Source organism: Chiloscyllium plagiosum, unplaced genomic scaffold, assembly GCF_037043375.1.
Source record: "Chiloscyllium plagiosum isolate Xiang-an unplaced genomic scaffold, Cpla_swu_hap1 HiC_scaffold_43, whole genome shotgun sequence".
NCBI classification, from domain to species: domain Eukaryota; kingdom Metazoa; phylum Chordata; class Chondrichthyes; order Orectolobiformes; family Hemiscylliidae; genus Chiloscyllium; species Chiloscyllium plagiosum.
This window is the reverse complement of record NW_028270181.1, coordinates 5087601-5106922: the sequence shown is the minus strand read 5'-3', so window position 1 is coordinate 5106922 and position 19322 is coordinate 5087601. Positions and strand designations below refer to the sequence as shown.

At 45.6% G+C, this 19322-nt stretch overlaps 1 protein-coding gene and 1 long non-coding RNA gene across 2 annotated transcripts in view; both read right to left on the bottom strand.

Annotated features, from left to right (window-relative positions):
• The window catches only part of LOC122541929 (uncharacterized), a 159705-nt gene that overhangs the window by 36611 nt on the left and 103772 nt on the right, over nt 1–19322 (bottom strand). The window lies entirely within an intron of this gene.
• On the bottom strand, nt 12185–13678 carry LOC148137424 (uncharacterized). Its single transcript, XM_087982341.1, has 3 exons — nt 13531–13678; nt 13024–13255; nt 12185–12914 (listed from the first exon to the last, which is right to left on the bottom strand). The coding sequence occupies exons 1-3, from the start codon at nt 13676–13678 to the stop codon at nt 12185–12187; spliced, it is 1110 nt and encodes a 369-aa protein (XP_087838467.1).

Here is a 19322-nt window from a genome sequence, read left to right as displayed (position 1 = left end):
TTCAAACCTTTCAGCTGCTGCCATTCAAGTTTAGGTGGTTAAATGGAATGAATTCTGTCAGTTCCCAGCTGAACAACCTGGTACATCTCAACTGGCTGAAGAGCAGGAAAACATACCATCATATTCAAGCTGCTTTCATATCGCGGGCTCTTGTGGTGCAGTGGTAGCATTCTTACGTATAAGCTAAGAAACCTTCCCCTCACTGAGGACGAACGATCAGTCCTCAGCAAAGGACTCACCTTCATCCCCCTCAGTCCACGCATCAATGAATTTAATACACGGCGTGACGTCGAACACTTCTTCCGCTTCCGAGCTTACTTTCACAATCAGGACTCTCGCCCACCTTCCGAGGACCCCTTCGCCCACCTCCAACACACTACATCCACCTATACACCCCGCAATGGCCTATTACATGCCCTCGACCTCTTCATTTCCAACTGCCACCGGGACATTAACCGCCTCAACCTGTTTACTCCCTCCCCCACTCCAACCTCTCACCGTCACAACGCGCAGCCCTCCAATCCCTCTGCTCCAATCCCAACCTCACCATCAAGCCAGTGGATAAAGGGGGCGCAGTGGTAGTCTGGCGCACTGGCCTCTACACCGCTAAAGCCAAACGCCAACTCGAGGACACCTCTTCCTACCGCCCCCTCGACCATGACCCCAACCCCCATCACCAAACCATCATCTCCCAGTCCATACAGAACCTCATCACCTCAGGAGATCTCCCACCCACAGCTTCCAACCTCATAGTCCGGGAACCCCGCACTGCCCGGTTCTACCTCCTTCCCAAGATCCACAAGCCTGACCACCCTGGCTGACCCATTGTCTCAGCATGCTCCTGCCCCACTGAACTCATCTCTACCTACCTCGACACTGTCCTATTCCCCCAATCCAGGAATTCCCCACATAAATTCGAGATACCACCCACGCCCTCCACCTCCTCCAAGACTTTCGTTTCCCCAGCCACCAACACCTCATCTTCATCATGGATATCCAAACGCTCTACACCTCCATCCGCCATGACCACGGCCTCCAAGCCCTCCGATTTTTCCTCTCCCGACGTCCCCAACAGTACCCTTCCACCGACACTCATTCGTTTGGCCGAACTGGTCCTCACCCTTAACAATTTCTCCTTGAATCCTCCCACTTCCTCCAGACCAAAGGGGTAGCCATGGGCACACGTATGGGCCCCAGCTATGCCAGTCTCTTTGTTGGCTACGTAAAACAGTCGATCTTCCATAATTACACCAGCACCACTCCCCACCTCTTCCTCCGCTACATTGATGACTGCATTGGCGCCACCTCATGCTCCCGCGAGGAGGTTGAGCAATTCATCAACTTCACCAACACATTCCACCCTGACCTTAAATTTACCTGGACCATCTCTGACACCTCCCTCCCCTTCCTGGACCTCTCCATCTCCATTAATGACGACCGACTTGACACTGACATATTTTACAAACCCACCGACTCCCACAGCTACCTGGATTACACCTCTTCCCACCCTACCTCTTGCAAAAATGCCATCCCATATTCCCAATTCCTCCGCCTCTGCCGTATCTGCTCCCAGGAGGACCAGTTCCACCACAGAATACAACAGATGGCCTCCTTCTTTAGAGACCGCAATTTCCCTTCCCACGTGGTTAAAGATGCCCTCCAACGCATCTCGTCCACATCCCGCACCTCCGCCCTCAGACCCCACCCCTCCAACCGCAACAAGGACAGAATGCCCCTGGTGCTCACCTTCCACCCTACCAACCTTCGCATAAACCAAATCATCCGCTGACATTTCTGCCACCTCCAAAAAGACCCCACCACCAGGGATATATTTCCCTCCCCACCCCTTTCTGCCTTCCGCAAAGACCGTTCCCTCCGTGACTACCTGGTTAGGTCCATGCCCCTCCCTACAATCCACTCTCCCATCCTGGCACCTTCCCCTGCCACCGCAGGAACTGTAAAACCTGCCCTCACATCTCCTCCCTCACTTCCATCCAAGGCCCTAAAGGAGCCTTCCACATCCATCAAAGTTTTACCTGCACATCCACTAATATCATTTATTGTATCTGTTGCTCCCGATGCGGTCTCCTCTACATTGGGGAGGCTGGACGCCTCATAGCAGAGCGCTTTAGGGAACATCTCTGGGACACCCGCACCAATCAACCACACCGCCCTGTGGCCCAACATTTCAACTCCCCCTCCTACTCTGCCGAGGACATGGAGGCCCTGGGCCTCCTTCACCGCCGCTCCCTCACCACCAGGCGCCTGGAGGAAGAACGGCCTCGGAACACTTCAACCCCAGGGCATCAATTTGGACTTCAACAGTTTCCACATTTCCCCTTCGCCCACCTCAGCCTAGTTCCAAAATTCCAGCTCAGCACTGTCCCCATGACTTGTCCTACCTGCCTAACTTCTTTTCCACCTATCCACTCCACCCTCCTCCCTGACCTATCACCTTCATCCCCTCCCCCACTCACCTATTGTACTCCATACTACTTTCTCCCCACCCCCACCCTCCTCTAGCTTATCTCTCCACGCTTCAGGCTCTCTGCCTGTATACCTGATGAAGGGCTTTTGCCCGAAACGTCGATTTTGCTGCTCCTCGGATGCTGCCTGAACTGCTGGGCTCTTCCAGCACCACTGATCCAAAATCTGGTTTCCAGCATCTGCAGTCATTGTTTTTACCTAAGAAATATAAGTTCAAGTCCCACCTGCTTCACAGGTGCGTCATTACATCTCTGAGTGGATTGATTAGAAATTAGAAATTCACCAAAGATTCTCAGACAGCACCTTCCAAAACCACAAACACTTACATCTAGAAGTGCAGCAGATACATGGGAACATCAAATCCCTGCAAGCTTCCCTCCAAGCCACTCACCATCCTGACTTATTTCGCAGTTCCTTCACTGTCACCTTCAAAATCATGGCCTTCCCTCCCTGAGGGCATTGTGGGTCAACCTACTGGACATTGTCTGCAATGGTTCAAGAAGACAGCTCACCAGCACCTTCTCAAGGGGCAACTAGGGACGGGCAGTAAATACTGGCCCAACCAGCGACACCCACATCCCAACAGTGAATTAAATAAAAATCAATAACAGGGAGTTGTAAAGGTTGTATCATGTTTGGAGGATTGTAAACATTATGGGTCTCCATATCATAACAAGAAGATAGAGTCACTGGCAAAGGTGCAAAAATGTTTTACTAGAATGATACCAGAAGTGAGAGAATGTACCCACAAGAACAGGAGAGTGGGCAGCAGCGGTCAGGCCCCCTCTGGTCTGTGCTGCTATTCAATAAGACCACGGTTGCTCTGGATGTTCTCTCCACTCCACTTTCTCATCTGCCCAACCCTCAACTCCCTTGACCATCAAAGACCTGTCTAAGTCAGCCTTGAATATATTCAATAACCCAGTCTTCACTGCTGGCTGGGGAAGACAATTCCACAGACTTTACGCACACTCTGAAAGGAAGAGATCCTCCTTATCTTCAGCCTAATTGGGTTGCCCATAATTTTTTAAGAGTGCCCCTTGGCTCTACACTCCCAACCGGAAACATTGAGATGGCCCAGACTGTAGCTCTCGTCTCTGGCAACCGAGAGACTGGTTAGTTCAGTTAAGGGGAAGTCAGATAAGTGCATGTGGGAAAAAGGAACATGATATCTTCACCTGACGCAAACAGTCTGCAAAGATAAAAATCACACAACATCAGGTTATAGTCCAACAGGTTTAATTGGAAACACTAGCTTTCAGAGCGCTGGTCCTTCATCAGGTGCATGGTGATGTGTGATTTTTAACTTTGTATACTCCAGTCCAACACCAGCATCTCCAAATCAGTCTACAAAGGGGATAGGGATAGGTTAAGCGAGATGGAATACAATGTGGGAAAAGACTACAGAAAGCAACAGAAATGAGAGAGAACCCAAGTTCAGCAGGTAATAAGGAAGGTAAGTGAAATGTTGGCCCTTATTTCAAAGGGAATAGAGTATAAAAGTAGGGAGGTTTTGCTAAAACTATACAAGATACTAGTTAGACCATATGTGGAATACTGTGAACAGTTTTAGTCCCCTTAGCTGAGGAAATATATACTGACATTGAAGGCAATCCAGAGAAAGCTCATTAGGTTGATTTAAGACAGATGTGAGATGGGTTTTCTTTCTCCGAGAGAATGGTGAAAGTGTGGTACTCTTTAGCTGTTGTTGTCGAGAGTTATTGAGACAGTGTCATTAAGAATACTCAAGGCTGAGACAGATGGATTTATAATCGGTAAAGGAGTCAAGAGTTATTGGAAAAGCCAAGAAAGTGGAGTTCAGGATTATCAGATCAGCCATGATCTCATTGAATGCTAGAGCACACTCGATGGGCTGAGTGACCACCTTCCACTCCTATGTCTGACAAAGTAAAATAATGATGAGTGGGAAAAGTGTCAGGTAGAGTTTAAACACTGCCTGGAGCTGAACAGATCGGAAGAAGACTCTTTGGACTGAAACATTCATTCTTTCCTTTCTCCACAGATACTGTCAATCTGGTTGGTTTCTCTAGCACTTTCTGTTTTTTGATTAAATTTTCATCATTCATGATATTTTGCTCTTTTAAAAAGTACTTGAAATTTTTACTCTTTAAGTGTTGATTGACCAGGGGCTAGTGAACACAGAGTCGATGGGTGAACAACTCAGTGTGAATTTGGATCAGAGGTTTGGATGAATTTGAGTTTCCGAAGGGTGGGGTGGCAAATCAGAGAGTAAAATATGGAGTTTAATGAACCAAGATTGAAGCATTCCCAATTCTCAGGCCAATCATAGTCACAGAGCCATCGATTCATACAGAACAGAAACAGACCTTTCGTTCCAACCAGTCCATGCCGAGCATTATCCCGAACTAAACTTGTCCCACCTCCCTGCACTTGGCCTATATCCCTCCAATCCGTTCCTATTCATGAACTTATCCAAATGTCTATTAAACATTGTAATTGTACCCACATCCACCACTTCCTCAGGAAGGTCATTCCACACACGAACCACCCTCTGTGTAAACAATTAGCCCCCCCCCCCCCCATGTCTTTTTTAAATCTCTCTCCTCTCACCCTAAAATTGTGCACCCTAGTCTTGAAAGCCCCCATCCTAGGGAAAAAAAAGCAACTACCATTAAGTCTATCTATCCTCCTCATTATTTTATAAACTTCGATAAAATCACCTCTCAACCCCCTACGCTTGAGTGAAAAATATCCTGAAGAAGGGCTTATGCCTGAAACGTCGACTCTCCTGTTCCTTGGATGCTGCCTGACCTGCTGCACTTTTCCAGCAACACATTTTCAGCTCTGAAAAATATCTCAGCCTATCCAGCCCTTCTTTATAATTCAAATCTTCCATATTCGGCAGCATCTTGATAAATCTCTTCTGAACCCTCTCCAGCTTAATAATATCCTTCCTATAACTCAGTGCCCAGAACTGAATACAGTGTTCCAAAAGAGGCCTCACCAATGTCTGTACAACTGGGAAATTGAAGTGCAACAAAGCATTGATCTTAATGTCGAAAGCCAATTCTCAAATTTGCATTTCAATCATCAGAGTGACTTCAAGATTGGAACGAGAGTATTGCAATGTTGAATCAGGACAGTGTAAGCCAGGAGTCACAGATTGCAAATTTAGGTTAGGTAGCTGTTACACAGAGGATAAACCTGATTCTAATTATAGTTAATCTGCAGATTCACAAATGTACATCAAAGCACAGTTCAGGAGGTCAGCCCTTTCATCCTTTCTGAATCTCGTCTAAGCTGATTTGTTGGGTATTACCATTTACCAGATCACACTTTGAAATACAAGGACAATTTCCTTTTGTCATAAACATTTTCATGCTTATTTTTCAGCTATATTATCTATAAACCGACTGGTCCACTGAAGGAAGATGATCAAAACAAAACGAAAATGATTCATAAACTGTCAGAATTTGGAGCTTTTTTGCATTGACATAGGATGATCATAGCTGCCTGAAATGAAACATGCAGACATCACAGAGATTGGCAACTGTTGGAAATGTTTCCACAATTTAAGTCAAACTGTGTAAGCAAACATTTCACTGCCAAGTCAGCTTCACTCATTATCCATATTTAAGAGTGCCAGCAAATCAGATGTATCAGAGCATTCTCATAGCAAAGTTTGTGAGAAGATTTGTAGCTCGGGTGCTCGTTGTTGTGGTTCTGTTCGCCGAGCTGGGAATTTGTGTTGCAGACGTTTCGTCCCCTGTCTAGGTGACATCCTCAGTGCTTGGGAGCCTCCTGTGAAGTGCTTCTGTGATCTTTCCTCCGGCATTTGTAGTATCACTATAAATGCCGGAGGAAAGATCACAGAAGCGCTTCACAGGAGGCTCCCAAGCACTGAGGATGTCACCTAGACAGGGGACGAAACGTCTGCAACACAAATTCCCAGCTTGGCGAACAGAACCACAACATTCTCATAGCAAAATTACTTGTTGCCAAAATGACTCAGGCTGGTGCCAAATGTTCTCTGTTAATGTTTTTTTCTATTATTGCAACAACAATTTACCAGAATAAACTATTCCAATGCACTTCACAGGAACAATTACCTGAAATTCCAGCTCTGAAGCACCAAAGGAGACAATTGAATAGATGGCTAAAATCTTGGACCAGGAGGTCCGTTTTAACACTTGGTTCAAAAAATGGAGAATGATGTCAGTTTTGCTTTCAGCAAGGTATTTCACCCGAAGCTGCAATGTTTACATTATCCCTCACTATATAAGAAACTAAGTATGTATAACATGGTATTCAAGGATCCAATTGGTGCTTATTACAACTAGCTACTGTATAGATACTTTTAATCACCCTGCTCAGAGGTGTTCTCACATGCCTCTGGGCCAGGTGGGTCTTGAACCTGGGCCTCTGACTCAGAAAGAAACATTGCCCCTTCATCCCACGAGCCCTTTGACTGGCATGGTGGCTCAGTGGTTAGCACTGCTGACTCGTAGCACCAGGGACCCAGGTTTGATTCTCCCCTCAGGCAACTGCCTGTGTGGAGTTTGCACATTCTCCCCGCACAGGTTTCCTCCTACTGTCCAAAGATGTGCAGATTAGGTGGATTGGCCATGGGAAATGCAGCATTACAGGGATAGGCTTGGGGATTGGGTCTAGGTGGGATGCTGTTTCGTAGGTTGGTATGGACTTGATGGGTTGAATGGCCTGCTCCCACACTGTAGGGATTATATTAGATTAGATTAGATTACTTACAGTGTGGAAACAGGTCCTTCGGCCGAACAAGTCCACACCCATTCCCCTACATTTACCCCTTCACCTAACACTACGGGCAATTTTCCATGGCCAATTCACCTAACCTGCACATTTTTGCCGGAGCACCCGGAGGAAACCCACGCAGACACAGGGAGAATGTGCAAACTCCACACAGACAGTTGCCTGAGGCAGGAATTGAACCCGGGTCTCTAGCGCTGTGAGGCAGCAGTGCTAACCACTATGCCAGCAGGCCACCCATACAACATGCAAATATTACATTTGCAGGTACATCATTGTCTGGGCTAAAATTAAATCATTAAGTTACACAGTGCAGCTTATTTCTTCCAGAATAATATGCTTCAAGTGATCCTCAATGAGACCTTTAAAACCTTGGGTCACATGTGAGGATACAGTTCTGATATTGTGAGCATGTCTCTTAAAGGTGCACTGACCATGAGACAAAACACAATAAAAGCGAGGTGAAGAGAGTTAGGAAGAGCTCAGCATCCCATTAGCTCTGTCACTGTTGGAGCGATGAACACCATAAGAAATGCAAAAGGTCAGAATTGGAGAAATGAAATGTAGGGGATGCAGAAGGTTGTAGGACAACAGGAGATCACAGAAAGAGGGAAGAATGAAAATATGGAGAGATTCGCAATGACCTGATTAGTCAGCAGGCACAGGGGTGATAAAAGAATGGGGCATTCTGTGACCTAGGAGACTAGCAGCAGCAGTGTGTTGGATGAGCTCATATTTAAGGGCAGTTGGAGATGGGTGTCCAACAAACACAACAGGATACTTGGGTGTGGTGTTAAAGACCTGAAGGAGGGTTTTGTCAATGGAGTCAATAGTAGGTGAAAACTGCTGCCATTGGCTGTGGGCAAGATAAAAGCCACCAACTCATCTCATTCTGAGTGCAGATACCTATTTCTTTGTTTGCTGTGAGATTTGTCTGCCAGGCATTTAGTTTCTGCCTGTTGAGTGACAACAGAAATGAAAATGATACTGGGAATGACAACGTAACAAGGCTTGGAAAAGACACTCCACTCATTATCCTGTTGTGCTGTTGAGTTGTAGCTAAAACTATCTGCATTCATATCACAGTTATAATATTAGGAACATACCAAGTCACACTGTCACATTACAAAGATGGGAGAACAAGGTAAATTAAGAAACAGACATGTAGCTGTGTGCAGGTTATGAGAGGTAATGAAATAAGTGGGAAAGAATGATGAGCAAAATTGACACGAGTTCCGGAAAGTTAGTCTGAGCGGGTGAATTGCCGTCATAATTGCTGGGGATGGGACATACAGAAATTGACTCAGGAAATGATACGTTAGCAAAGATGGCACTGGTGAAACCAAGTTTAAAAGTTACAAAAACATGGATGAGAACCAAGGCAGCACTGCAAAAGCAAAACAGCTGCAGTTCAAGCAAGATCAGCCAGGATCTCATTGAATGGCTGATCAGGCTTGAGGGGCTTGAATAGCCTCCTCCTATCCCTACAGAGCTACTAGGTAAGTCTGAGAGAATGGAAATGGATAGTTGCATCTTGGAGCAACTCATTTAGGAGCCCACTCAGAGGTGACAGTCTTGAATAGAAATCTAATTCAATACTCCCATTGCACCAAGTTTAAATTGCCAAACTGCAAATCCAAAGTGAATGAAGTTTCATTAAACTGCAGTTACCTTAATTATGAGAGTTATTAATGGTCTCATGCTGCTGTCACTAACAGGCCAAATGAATGAGCATGTAAATCAGCCCAGTGTGTTCAACGAGTAACACATTGTGTACCTCAGCGCAGAGCACATTATAGACAACAGCAGACTGAATCATCTAACGGTGGCTTGTGTTTCATTGGCTGTGAAACGTGCTCTGTTTGGCTGAAGTCTCCTTACATTCTCTGAACATGAGAAACAGGAGCTGGAGTCGATCAATCAGCCCCTCAGATCTACCTACCATTCAGTATGATCTTTGACCCCAATTCACTTCCTCATTCCACTCCCAATTCCTGCCATTCAAAACTCTGACAATCCCAATCTTGAATGTACTGGAGTCACTGACTGAGCATTCCCAGCTCCCTGGCAGAGAGAATTCCAAATAGTTCCCCACCCTCTGTGTGAAGGAAATTTCCTCAACTCAATCCAAAGTGATCAACTATTCACCCTGAACCTCTAGTTCTAGACATACCCACCAGGGGAAGCTGTCTTTAGACAGTTACCCTCTCAATCCCTCAATTGAATGTGGAGGTTCTATTCTTATATATATGGCATGTGGGTGTCACTGGCTGGGCCAGCATTTATTACCTATCTCTTGATAAAGTGGCAGTGAGCTGCCCCCTTGAATTACTGCAGCACTCAGGGTGTAGTGACATACACACTGATGTTAGGAAGGGGGCTCCAGGATTTTGACCCGGTGAGTTAGTCTTTGGCTGAGTCCTGTGGTATGATGGGAAAACATCAACTGAACTCTTCATCCAAGCAACTTCATTACTTGCAAATTGCATGAAGCAAGAAGTTACAGAATTTCAGGACAATTGTTACGAAGCTGAGTGAAAAACGGGTGAAAAATTAGAAAAATGCAGGTGTGCAAAGCACCATTTAATATATTGAAAGGATTAACTGACATCATGACACAAGCTCCACCTACCAGCAGAGAAAACATTGTGCGTGGGAGGAGTTAACCAATTCACTTTCTAGTTCAGTTCCAGTTAAGTACTAAGTTTATGTAGCTAACAGGAGTGTATGCAAACTCTTAAGTACTCTTACAAAAGACTCTCATGTAATTCAAGAGTAACATATCTAGCTATTGAGATCTACGTAATGAACCTGGCCTAATTGAAAAACTGAGTTTCACTTCTGCTGAGGGTTTCACAGACATCTGTCCCCATTTAACTGATACCAGCAGAAGGATTGCTGGCAGTGAGTTTATCCAGGGCATTGCAAGTGGTTATGATGGTCAGGAGCACAATACAGAAACATGCTAGCAGAGCTGGTACCTGAACATGGAGCAACAAACATCAGGAATCCCACTTCATGGAAAAGCTGGTCTAGATGAACGGGAGGCCACCTGTTTGTAAAGACGACCTGCCTACAGAGTCAGAACCTCAACCTGCCATGAAAGACAGTATGGAAGATCACAAACAATTTGGATTAAAGGCTTTGTGATGTACCTAAAATGTAACCCTCCTCTATTACTCCAAGATTTGTCTACAATATTAACGAGACTCACAAGGATGGGAACCTAAATTACAAAGCAAAGAGAAACACTTTATCAACTTGGCATGACTTGGATAGGCCAGAGACTGGAGTACAGTTACACTCAATGTGAAACCAGGCTGACACCCTGTGAAAATCTTCATCTGTTCCAATGTTAAAGCCTTCTTGTTGGAAATGGCAATCAGACAACACCCTTACAAGCTTAGGGCACGTTGTTTCTTTATTCTTACATGGAATCTGGGCAGCATTACCAAGGTTAGCATTTGCTGTCCATCCCTAATTGTCCCTGAGGTTATCGGCTCCCTCAGGGGACAGGTAAGAGTCAATTATATAGCCATGGGCCTGGAGTCACATCTAGGCCAGACCAGGTCAGGATTGCAGATTTCTTTCCACAAAGGGCATGAGCGAACCAAGTGGCTATTTTTAGCAACAAAGCGACAATAGTGATACAGTCACCATTTGTAGTTCACCACCACCTTTGCAAGGGCAACTAAGAACATGCAATAAACATTGGACCAATCAGCAATGACCATTTCCATAAATTAAAAAAAATTTAAGCTATCCTTTTAATTTCAGATTTGGTCGAATTCAAATTTCACCATCTGTTTTTCTCTGAAAGCTTGTGATTTCAAATCAACCTGTTGGACTATAACTTGATGTCGTGTGACTTCTGACCTCACCCACCCCGGTCCAATACCTCCACATCACATCTACAAACCATTAATCTGGGCTTCTCGATTTCTAGGCCCAGTGACACTGCCAGTTTCATCACCACCTCCCAAATCTTCGTCTGAAAGGAGGAAAATTAAAGGGACCTGCAGAATTACTTATTTCTTCCCTTGTCTGAGCTGAAACTGTTGGTCCTGCTTTAAAAAACAGCTCCTATTACGGACTGGTTAGAACACCGCAGTGCAACACGACTGATGCATTTCCTGGTTCATCTTTGATTTCAATTCTAATTTCATTTTTCTTGTGGTGTCTGAATTGTCAATGAGATACTGATGATGATGTGGGAGCATTATCAGATAATCTCAGCACATGGGAGATCTGTCAGAGTAATGAAGCAATCTTTAATGTTTCTGGCAAAGTTTAGTGCTTAAATCCTGTTCACTTCTGCTCCAACATTAAAGAAGGATGGTGCAAATCATTATCTCCAGTCAAGTTGTAATGAAAATCTTTCCAAATCCATCAAGATAATTGTGAATAAATGGGAAGAATTAATCTTGAAGTAACTTGGAGGTCATTTTAAGCAAACAGCACTATGAGAGATCAGAATATGTTAGCTCCTCTGTTACTTGCTGAATCTTGCAGTTGAATAATAATTTAAGGTCATGGTACATTTTGTGTGAGACGCCAAGGCTGGTTAATTTTGCATGTTAATGTTCCCATTGGCAGATTCGAGTAGATGACCTAGTGCCAGGATATGACATAGACCGCCCCCAAGCCCCTTTCCAGTCGATGTCCAAACCATTTCATTCTCTGCGGTTGGACACTTGGTCTGCTCCTGGCCTCAATCTTTCTCCCTGGCATCTGGACTGCCTCCATCTCTGCACCTTTGTGTGTGTGTGTGTGTGTGTGTGTGGTGTTTGTGTGTGTATGTGTTTGGTGTGTGTGTGGTGTGTGTGTGTGTGTTGTGTGTTGTGTGTGGTGTGTGTTTTGTGTGTGTGTGTGTGTGTGTGTGTGTGTGTGTAAATTAGCCACTTTGCACCAAGGTAGTGTTACAAGGGGGTCACCTTCTAATGTGACGAATATCTTTGTACATCAGAGCTGGTGACTTTTGTGAAAAATTATTCATTTCCAGCAGGTAGCTCACACGCGTACCCAGCCACAAGGACGCAGAGACACACACACGCAGAGACACACATACACAGAGACACACACACAGAGACACACACACACAGAGACATGCGCACACAGATACACATGCATGCAGAAACACGCACACGGAAGGACACACACACAGACACACACACACACAGAGACACGCCATGCAGAGACATGCACAGAGATGCACAAACAGAGACACACACACACAGAGACACACACACAGAGACACGCACACGCAGATACGCACATGAAGAGACACACACATGCAGAGACACACACATTCAGAGACACGCACAGAGACATACACACAGAGACACATACATACAGACATACATACACACACAAAGACACACACATACAGAGACATGCACATGCAGACACACACACAGACACACATGCACATGCAGAGACATGCACACAGAGGCACGCACACACAGGAACCTGCACACACAGAGACACACACATATGCAGAGACACACACAGAGATACACACACACAGAGACACACTCAAGCAGAGACACACACACACAGACATGCACACACAGACACACACACGCAGAGACACGCACACAGACACGCACTTGCAAAGACACGCACACAGAGACTCACACGCAGAGACACACACGCAGAGACTCGCACACACAGAGACACACACTCAGAGATACACACATGCAGAGACATGCACACGCAGATACGCACATAAAGAGATACACACATGCAGAGCCACACATATTCAGAGACACGCATACACACAGACACACACACACAAAGACACACACACAGAGACACGCACACGCAGATACGCACATGAAGAGACACACACAATCAGAGACACACATATTCAGAGACACGCACAAACAGAGACACACACACAGAGACACATACACACAGACACACACACACACAAAGACACACACATGCAGAAACATGCACATGCAGACACACACACAGACACATGCACATACAGAGACACGCACACACAGGGATATGCACACACAGAGACACGCACATGCAAAGACACACACATGCAGAGACACACACAGAGATACGCACACACAGAGAGACACTCATGCAGAGAAACGCACATGCAGAGACACATACAGAGATACACATACACAGAGACACACTCATGCAGAGACACACAGAGACATGCACACAGACACAACACACAGAGATACGCATACAGACACGCACTTGCAAAGATACGCACACAGAGATTCACATGCAGAGACACATACGCAGTGACAGACACACATACGCAGAGACATGCACACACAATAACGCACACACAGTCACTCACACAGACGCACATACAGAGACACACACACAGAAACATGCACATGCAGACATACACACAGACATGCACATGCAGAGACACACACACACGCAGAGGCATGCATACGCAGAGACATGCAGATATGCGCACATATGCACAGACATGCACAGACATGCACACACAGACACACACGCAGAGACACGCACACAGACACGCACTTGCAAAGACACGCACACAGAAACGCACATGCAGAGACACACACGCAGAGACTCGCGCACACAGAGACACACACTCAGAGATACGCACATGCAGAGACACACACCACAGAGACACGCACACGCAGAGATATGCACACGCAGATACGCACATAAAGAGACACACAGAGACATGCAAACACAGAGACGCACACACAGAGACACGCACACGCATACGCAGAAACATGCACATGCAGAGACACACACAGAGACACACACACATGGCGACATGCGCACACAAAGGCACGCACAAGCAGAGACACACACACACATTGACACACACAGAGACACGTATACACGTACATGGAGATACCCACACGCAGAGACACACACAAATGTGAGACACACACACAGAGACACGCACATGCAGAGACACGCACGCGGAGACACCCACACGCAGACACCCACACACGCAGAGACACACACAGACATACACAGAGACACACACACAGACATGTGCGCGCACAGACATGCACATGCAGAGGGATGCACACAGACACACACGCAGTGACATGCACATGCACTTACAGAGATACACAGGAGATACACGCACAAGCAGAGACGCATACACAGGGACACACACAGAAACACGCTCATGCAGAGACACACACACGGAGACACTCACTCATGCAGAGACACGCACATGCAGAGGCACACACACAAAAACACGCACATGCAGAGACACACATGCACAGAGACACACACAGAGACACACACACACACAGACATGCACACACAGAGACACACACATGCAGAGAGACACACACAGACACACACATGCAAAGACACACACACATGCAGAGGTACACACACAGACATGCACACTCAAAGACACGCACACAGAGAGACACACTCATACAGAGACACCCACAAGCCAAGACACGCACATGCAGAGACACCACATGCAGAGACACACAAGCGCAGAGACACACACATGCAGAGACACACACAGAGACACGCACAGAGACATGCACACGCAAAGACACGCCCATGCAGAGACACGCACATACACAGAGGCAAACACACAGAGACACATACAGACACGCGCACACACAGAGACAGGCACATGCAGAGACACACATAGAAACATGCACACGCAGAGGCGCGCACATACAGAGACATGCACACACAGAGACATGCATATACAGACATACACACAAACAGAGGCATGCACACACAGAGATACACATATGCAGAGACATATACACACACAGAGACATACACATGCAAGGACACACATACAGGGACACGCACCTGCAGGGCCATGCATACATAGAGACATGCACGCACAGAGACTCGCACACGCAGAGAGACACCCACAGAGACACACTCACAGAGACTCACACAGAGACACACACGCAGAAACATGCACATGCAGACACACACACAGACACGCGCACTCAGAGACACGCATGTATAGAGACTTGCACACGCAAGGAGACCACCCACAGAGACACACACACAGTGACACACAGAGACACACACAGAAACACGCATATGCAGAGATACACACATGCAGAGACACGCACATACAGAGACACACATACCGAGACATGTACATGCAGAGACACACAGTGACACACACAGAAACACACATATGCAGAGATACACACACGCAGAGACTCACACAAAGAGACACACATAGAGACACACACACAGACACACAGACACACAGACACACAGACACAGACACTGAGCGGCACACACATGTGCCCACAATCATAGGCACACACACATGAAAATACACATACAGACATCACAGGCACACATACACTCACAGACACACAGTTGGACATCGACATAGACACATGCAAATACATAAACGCACACACACACACACAAACACACACTCCAATACTCTGACACACAAACTCAAATGCTTGCTAAAGTGGCAGGAAGCAAAAGAAAAAAAAGCAGCAATCCTCCATCATTAGGACATTTGTAAATGTTTGCCCTGTTCCTTCACATTTAACAGTGTAATACCATTTTCTAATGATCCATATTTTAAACAAAGCTTCATTGATGCCCAATTTCTGCAAATAAATGCATCAGAGCTATTGATTAGCAATGCATTTCTAACTGAGGGTCTATTTTTCAAGTGTGATGTATTGTCCAAGTACATATTGCAAGAGTACTGAGTTGGCTCTAAAATATCTGAGTTATCCTTGGGTTGTAAAGGCACTACATAAACCAGAAACAAAAACAGAACCTGCTGGAGAAACTCAACAGGTCTGGCAGTATTTGTGGAGAGAAAAACCGTGGTAATGTTTCGAGTCCATTCTGACTCTCCTTTGGAACGACTCCTCATTGTTTATCAGGATCTGCATTAATGGAATGATTGTTGCACTAAAAAGATTAAAAGTGATGTTTAAAAAACCTTTCTCCTCAGCCACTGTGATTAACACCCAGCTGATTTGAACTTGAACCAATTGCATAGAGACCATTTGCAAAAAAACTGCAAGTCACCATAGTCATGAAGGACCATATAGCTGCTCTCCAATTAGAGAGAGAAACAACTGCTGGGGGGGTTTCACCCGAGGGTCTTTGTGCTGGCTTCAGCTTGTACACAAAATGAATTTTGGCATCACTCTGCGACCCAAACCAACTGCAACACAAACTAACTCTTCACTGGAACTCAATTTGGCAAATGCGATATCACAGTTTAGAGAAAAACATTTATATAGCCCCTAATATCCTCAGCAAGTCCCTAAGTGATTTACTGCCAATCAATTCCAAATGAAGTGCACTCACTGTCATACAAGCAAATTCAGCAAACAACTAGTGTACATCAAGGTCCCACAAGGTGTTTGGCACAGTGGCTCACTGGTTAGCAGTGCTGCCTCACAGCACCAGGGATGCAGATTTGATTCTACCATTGGGTGACTATCTGTGTGGAGTTTGCATATTCTCTCTGTGACTGTGCGGGTTTCCTCCGGGTGCTCTGGTTTCCTCCCACAGTCTAAAGATGCGCAGATTGGGTGGATTTCCCATAGTGTCCAGGGATGTGCAGGCTAGGTGGGTTAGCCATGGGAAATACATGGATAGTTGGGTCGGTGTGGGTTGCTGTTCAGAAGGTCAGTGTGGACTTGATGGGCTGAATGGCCTGCTTCCACACTGTAGGAATTCTATGACGTAAATGGACAGCCATGACTGATTACTCTCCAGTCACCTAGCCATTCTCTGTGCCAAGAGGTTGCACTGGACCTGCAGGCCAGGCAGTGGCCCATTGCCGTGGACTGTACAGAGACAGATACTCTGACTCTGAATGACTGCGCCACAGCCCCTGGACTGACTGCACTGAGATCCAACCCTGGACTGATAACAGCTCTCTTTGGTTTGACTGAGGACTACTCCCCTTCAACACTGAGCCTTTCAGTTAATGCACATGCAGTGTGTTTGTCACAGAGCTTGCTGGTACATGCTGTAGATGGGTGATTGACATAGCACTGTGCAATGCAGCTGCATGTATATCCTCTTGATTGACCACTGCTGACTGATAGACAAGACAGAAGTACTGTGAGCCTTTGCAGTGTGGCTATGAGGTCAAAGTATTAAAAGACGAGGCAAAATTAGGATGCTGTGAGCATCCAGGTAGGTGTTAAGTAAGTAACTAATAAAGCAATGGAGCATCATTGAGTTACAACCTGGTGCTAATGAGTGATAATCTCTGTTAATAGATCTCTTGCTAATCGCTGATGAGAATTTCATCTCAATGTCCATACCTTATTTGGAAAATGTGATTTGTCAGTCCCGACATCGAGAAGGTCTCTCATGATCACTCAAATTTCCTACCAAGGCCCACATTGTCCAGGGCCTGGGATGGATTGGTGAACTAACAGGAGACGTAGAGTTGGGATAAGGGGACATTTTCAGGATGGCAATCTGTAACTAGTTAAATGCCGGAGGGATTAGTGCTGGGGCTACAGTTATTTGTAGCATATATTAACGAGCAAATGAAGGCAAGTGGCGAGGATAACACGAGCAGTCTACAGAGGGATACAGACTGGTGAAGCTAAATCTCTGGGCAAGTCTAAGGTTATGCACTTTGACAGGAATCACAGAAGTACTGAATATTATTTAAATAGAGAAAGACTGAAGAAAGTTGCAGTACAGAGGAGCCTGGAGGTCCTCACCAATGAATCATGGAAGGTTGGCATCCCAGTTTGGAAGGTAATAGGGAAAGCAACAGAATGTTACATGAAATAATGAGAATAGTTTGAAAGCTCTTAAAACAAGCAGCAAAACAAAACCTTCTCCGATTTCCTGATTAAGACATTTTCTCCCAAAGCCCAACTTAACTGATCCTCCCAGTTGATTCCAGTGAACTGTGAAGTTTTCTGGCATGGAGACACATTAAACTGGAAGCTTAAACTTTCTCAGCTTTTAATAACTTTCAGATTTCTAACCAAGCACTTAGAACATAGAACACTCCAGCGCAGTACAGGCCCTTTGGCCCTCAATGTGACACTGACCCATGAAATCAATCTGAAGTCCATCTAACCTACACTATTCCATTCTCATCCATATGTCTATCCAATGACTATTTAAATGCCTTTAAAGTTGATGAGTCTACCACAGTTGCAGGCAGGCCATTCCATGTCCCTATTACTCTCTAAGTAAAGAAACTACCTCTGACATCTGTCCTATATCTATCACCCCTCAATTTAAAGCTATGTCCACTCATGCTAGCCATCACCATCCAAGGAAAAAGGATCTCACTGTCTACCCAATGTAACCCTCTGATTATCTTAAATGTCTCAATTAAGTCACCTCACAACCTTCTCTTTAATGAAAACAGCCTCAAGTCCCTGAACCTTTCCTTATAAGATCTTTCCTCTATACCAGGCAACATCCTTGTAAATCTCCTCTGAACCCTTTCCAAAGCTTCCACAATCATTCCTATAATGCATTGACCAGAACTGTATGCAATACTCCAAGTGCGGCTGCACCAGAGTTTTGTACAGCTGCAACATGACCTCATGGCTCCAAAACTCAGTCCCTCTACTAATAAACGCTAACACACTGTAAGCCTTCTTAACAACCCTATCAAGCCTGGGTGGCCACTTTCAGGGATCTATGCACATGGACACCGAGATCTCTCTGCTCATCTACACAATCAAGAATCTTACCTTAACCCAGTACTCCGTAATCCTGTTACTCCTTCCGAAGTGAATCACCTCACACTTTTCCACATTAAACTCCATTTGCCACCACTTATCCCAGCTCTACACCTTACCTATGTCCCTCTGTAACCTGCAACATCCTTCGGCACTATCCACAACTCCACTGACCTTAGTGTCGTCTGCAAATTTATTAACCCATTCTTCTACGCCCTCATCCAGGTCATTTATAAAAATGACAAACAGCAGCGGCCCCAAAACAGATCCTTGTGGTACACCACTACTAACTGAACTCCAGAGTGAACATTTCCCCATCAACCACCACCCTCTGTCTTCTTTCAGCTCACCAATTTCTGATCCAAACCACTAAATCACCTTCAATCCCATGTC

Excerpts from the sequence above, each read along its gene's own strand:
- LOC148137424 (XM_087982341.1), bottom strand. The coding sequence starts at position 13,678 with ATGCCTCTGCGTGTGTGTGTGTCTCTGCATGTGCATGTCTGTGTGTAT. Across the intron at positions 13,256-13,530 it reads ATGTCTCTGCGTATGTGTGT|GTGTCTCTGTATGTGCATGT; the intron begins CTGTCACTGCGT and ends CCCTGTGTGTGC. Across the intron at positions 12,915-13,023 it reads GTGTGTCTGTGTGTATGCGT|TCTCTGCGTGTGTGTCTCTG; the intron begins GTCTCTGAATAT and ends TGTGTGTGCGAG.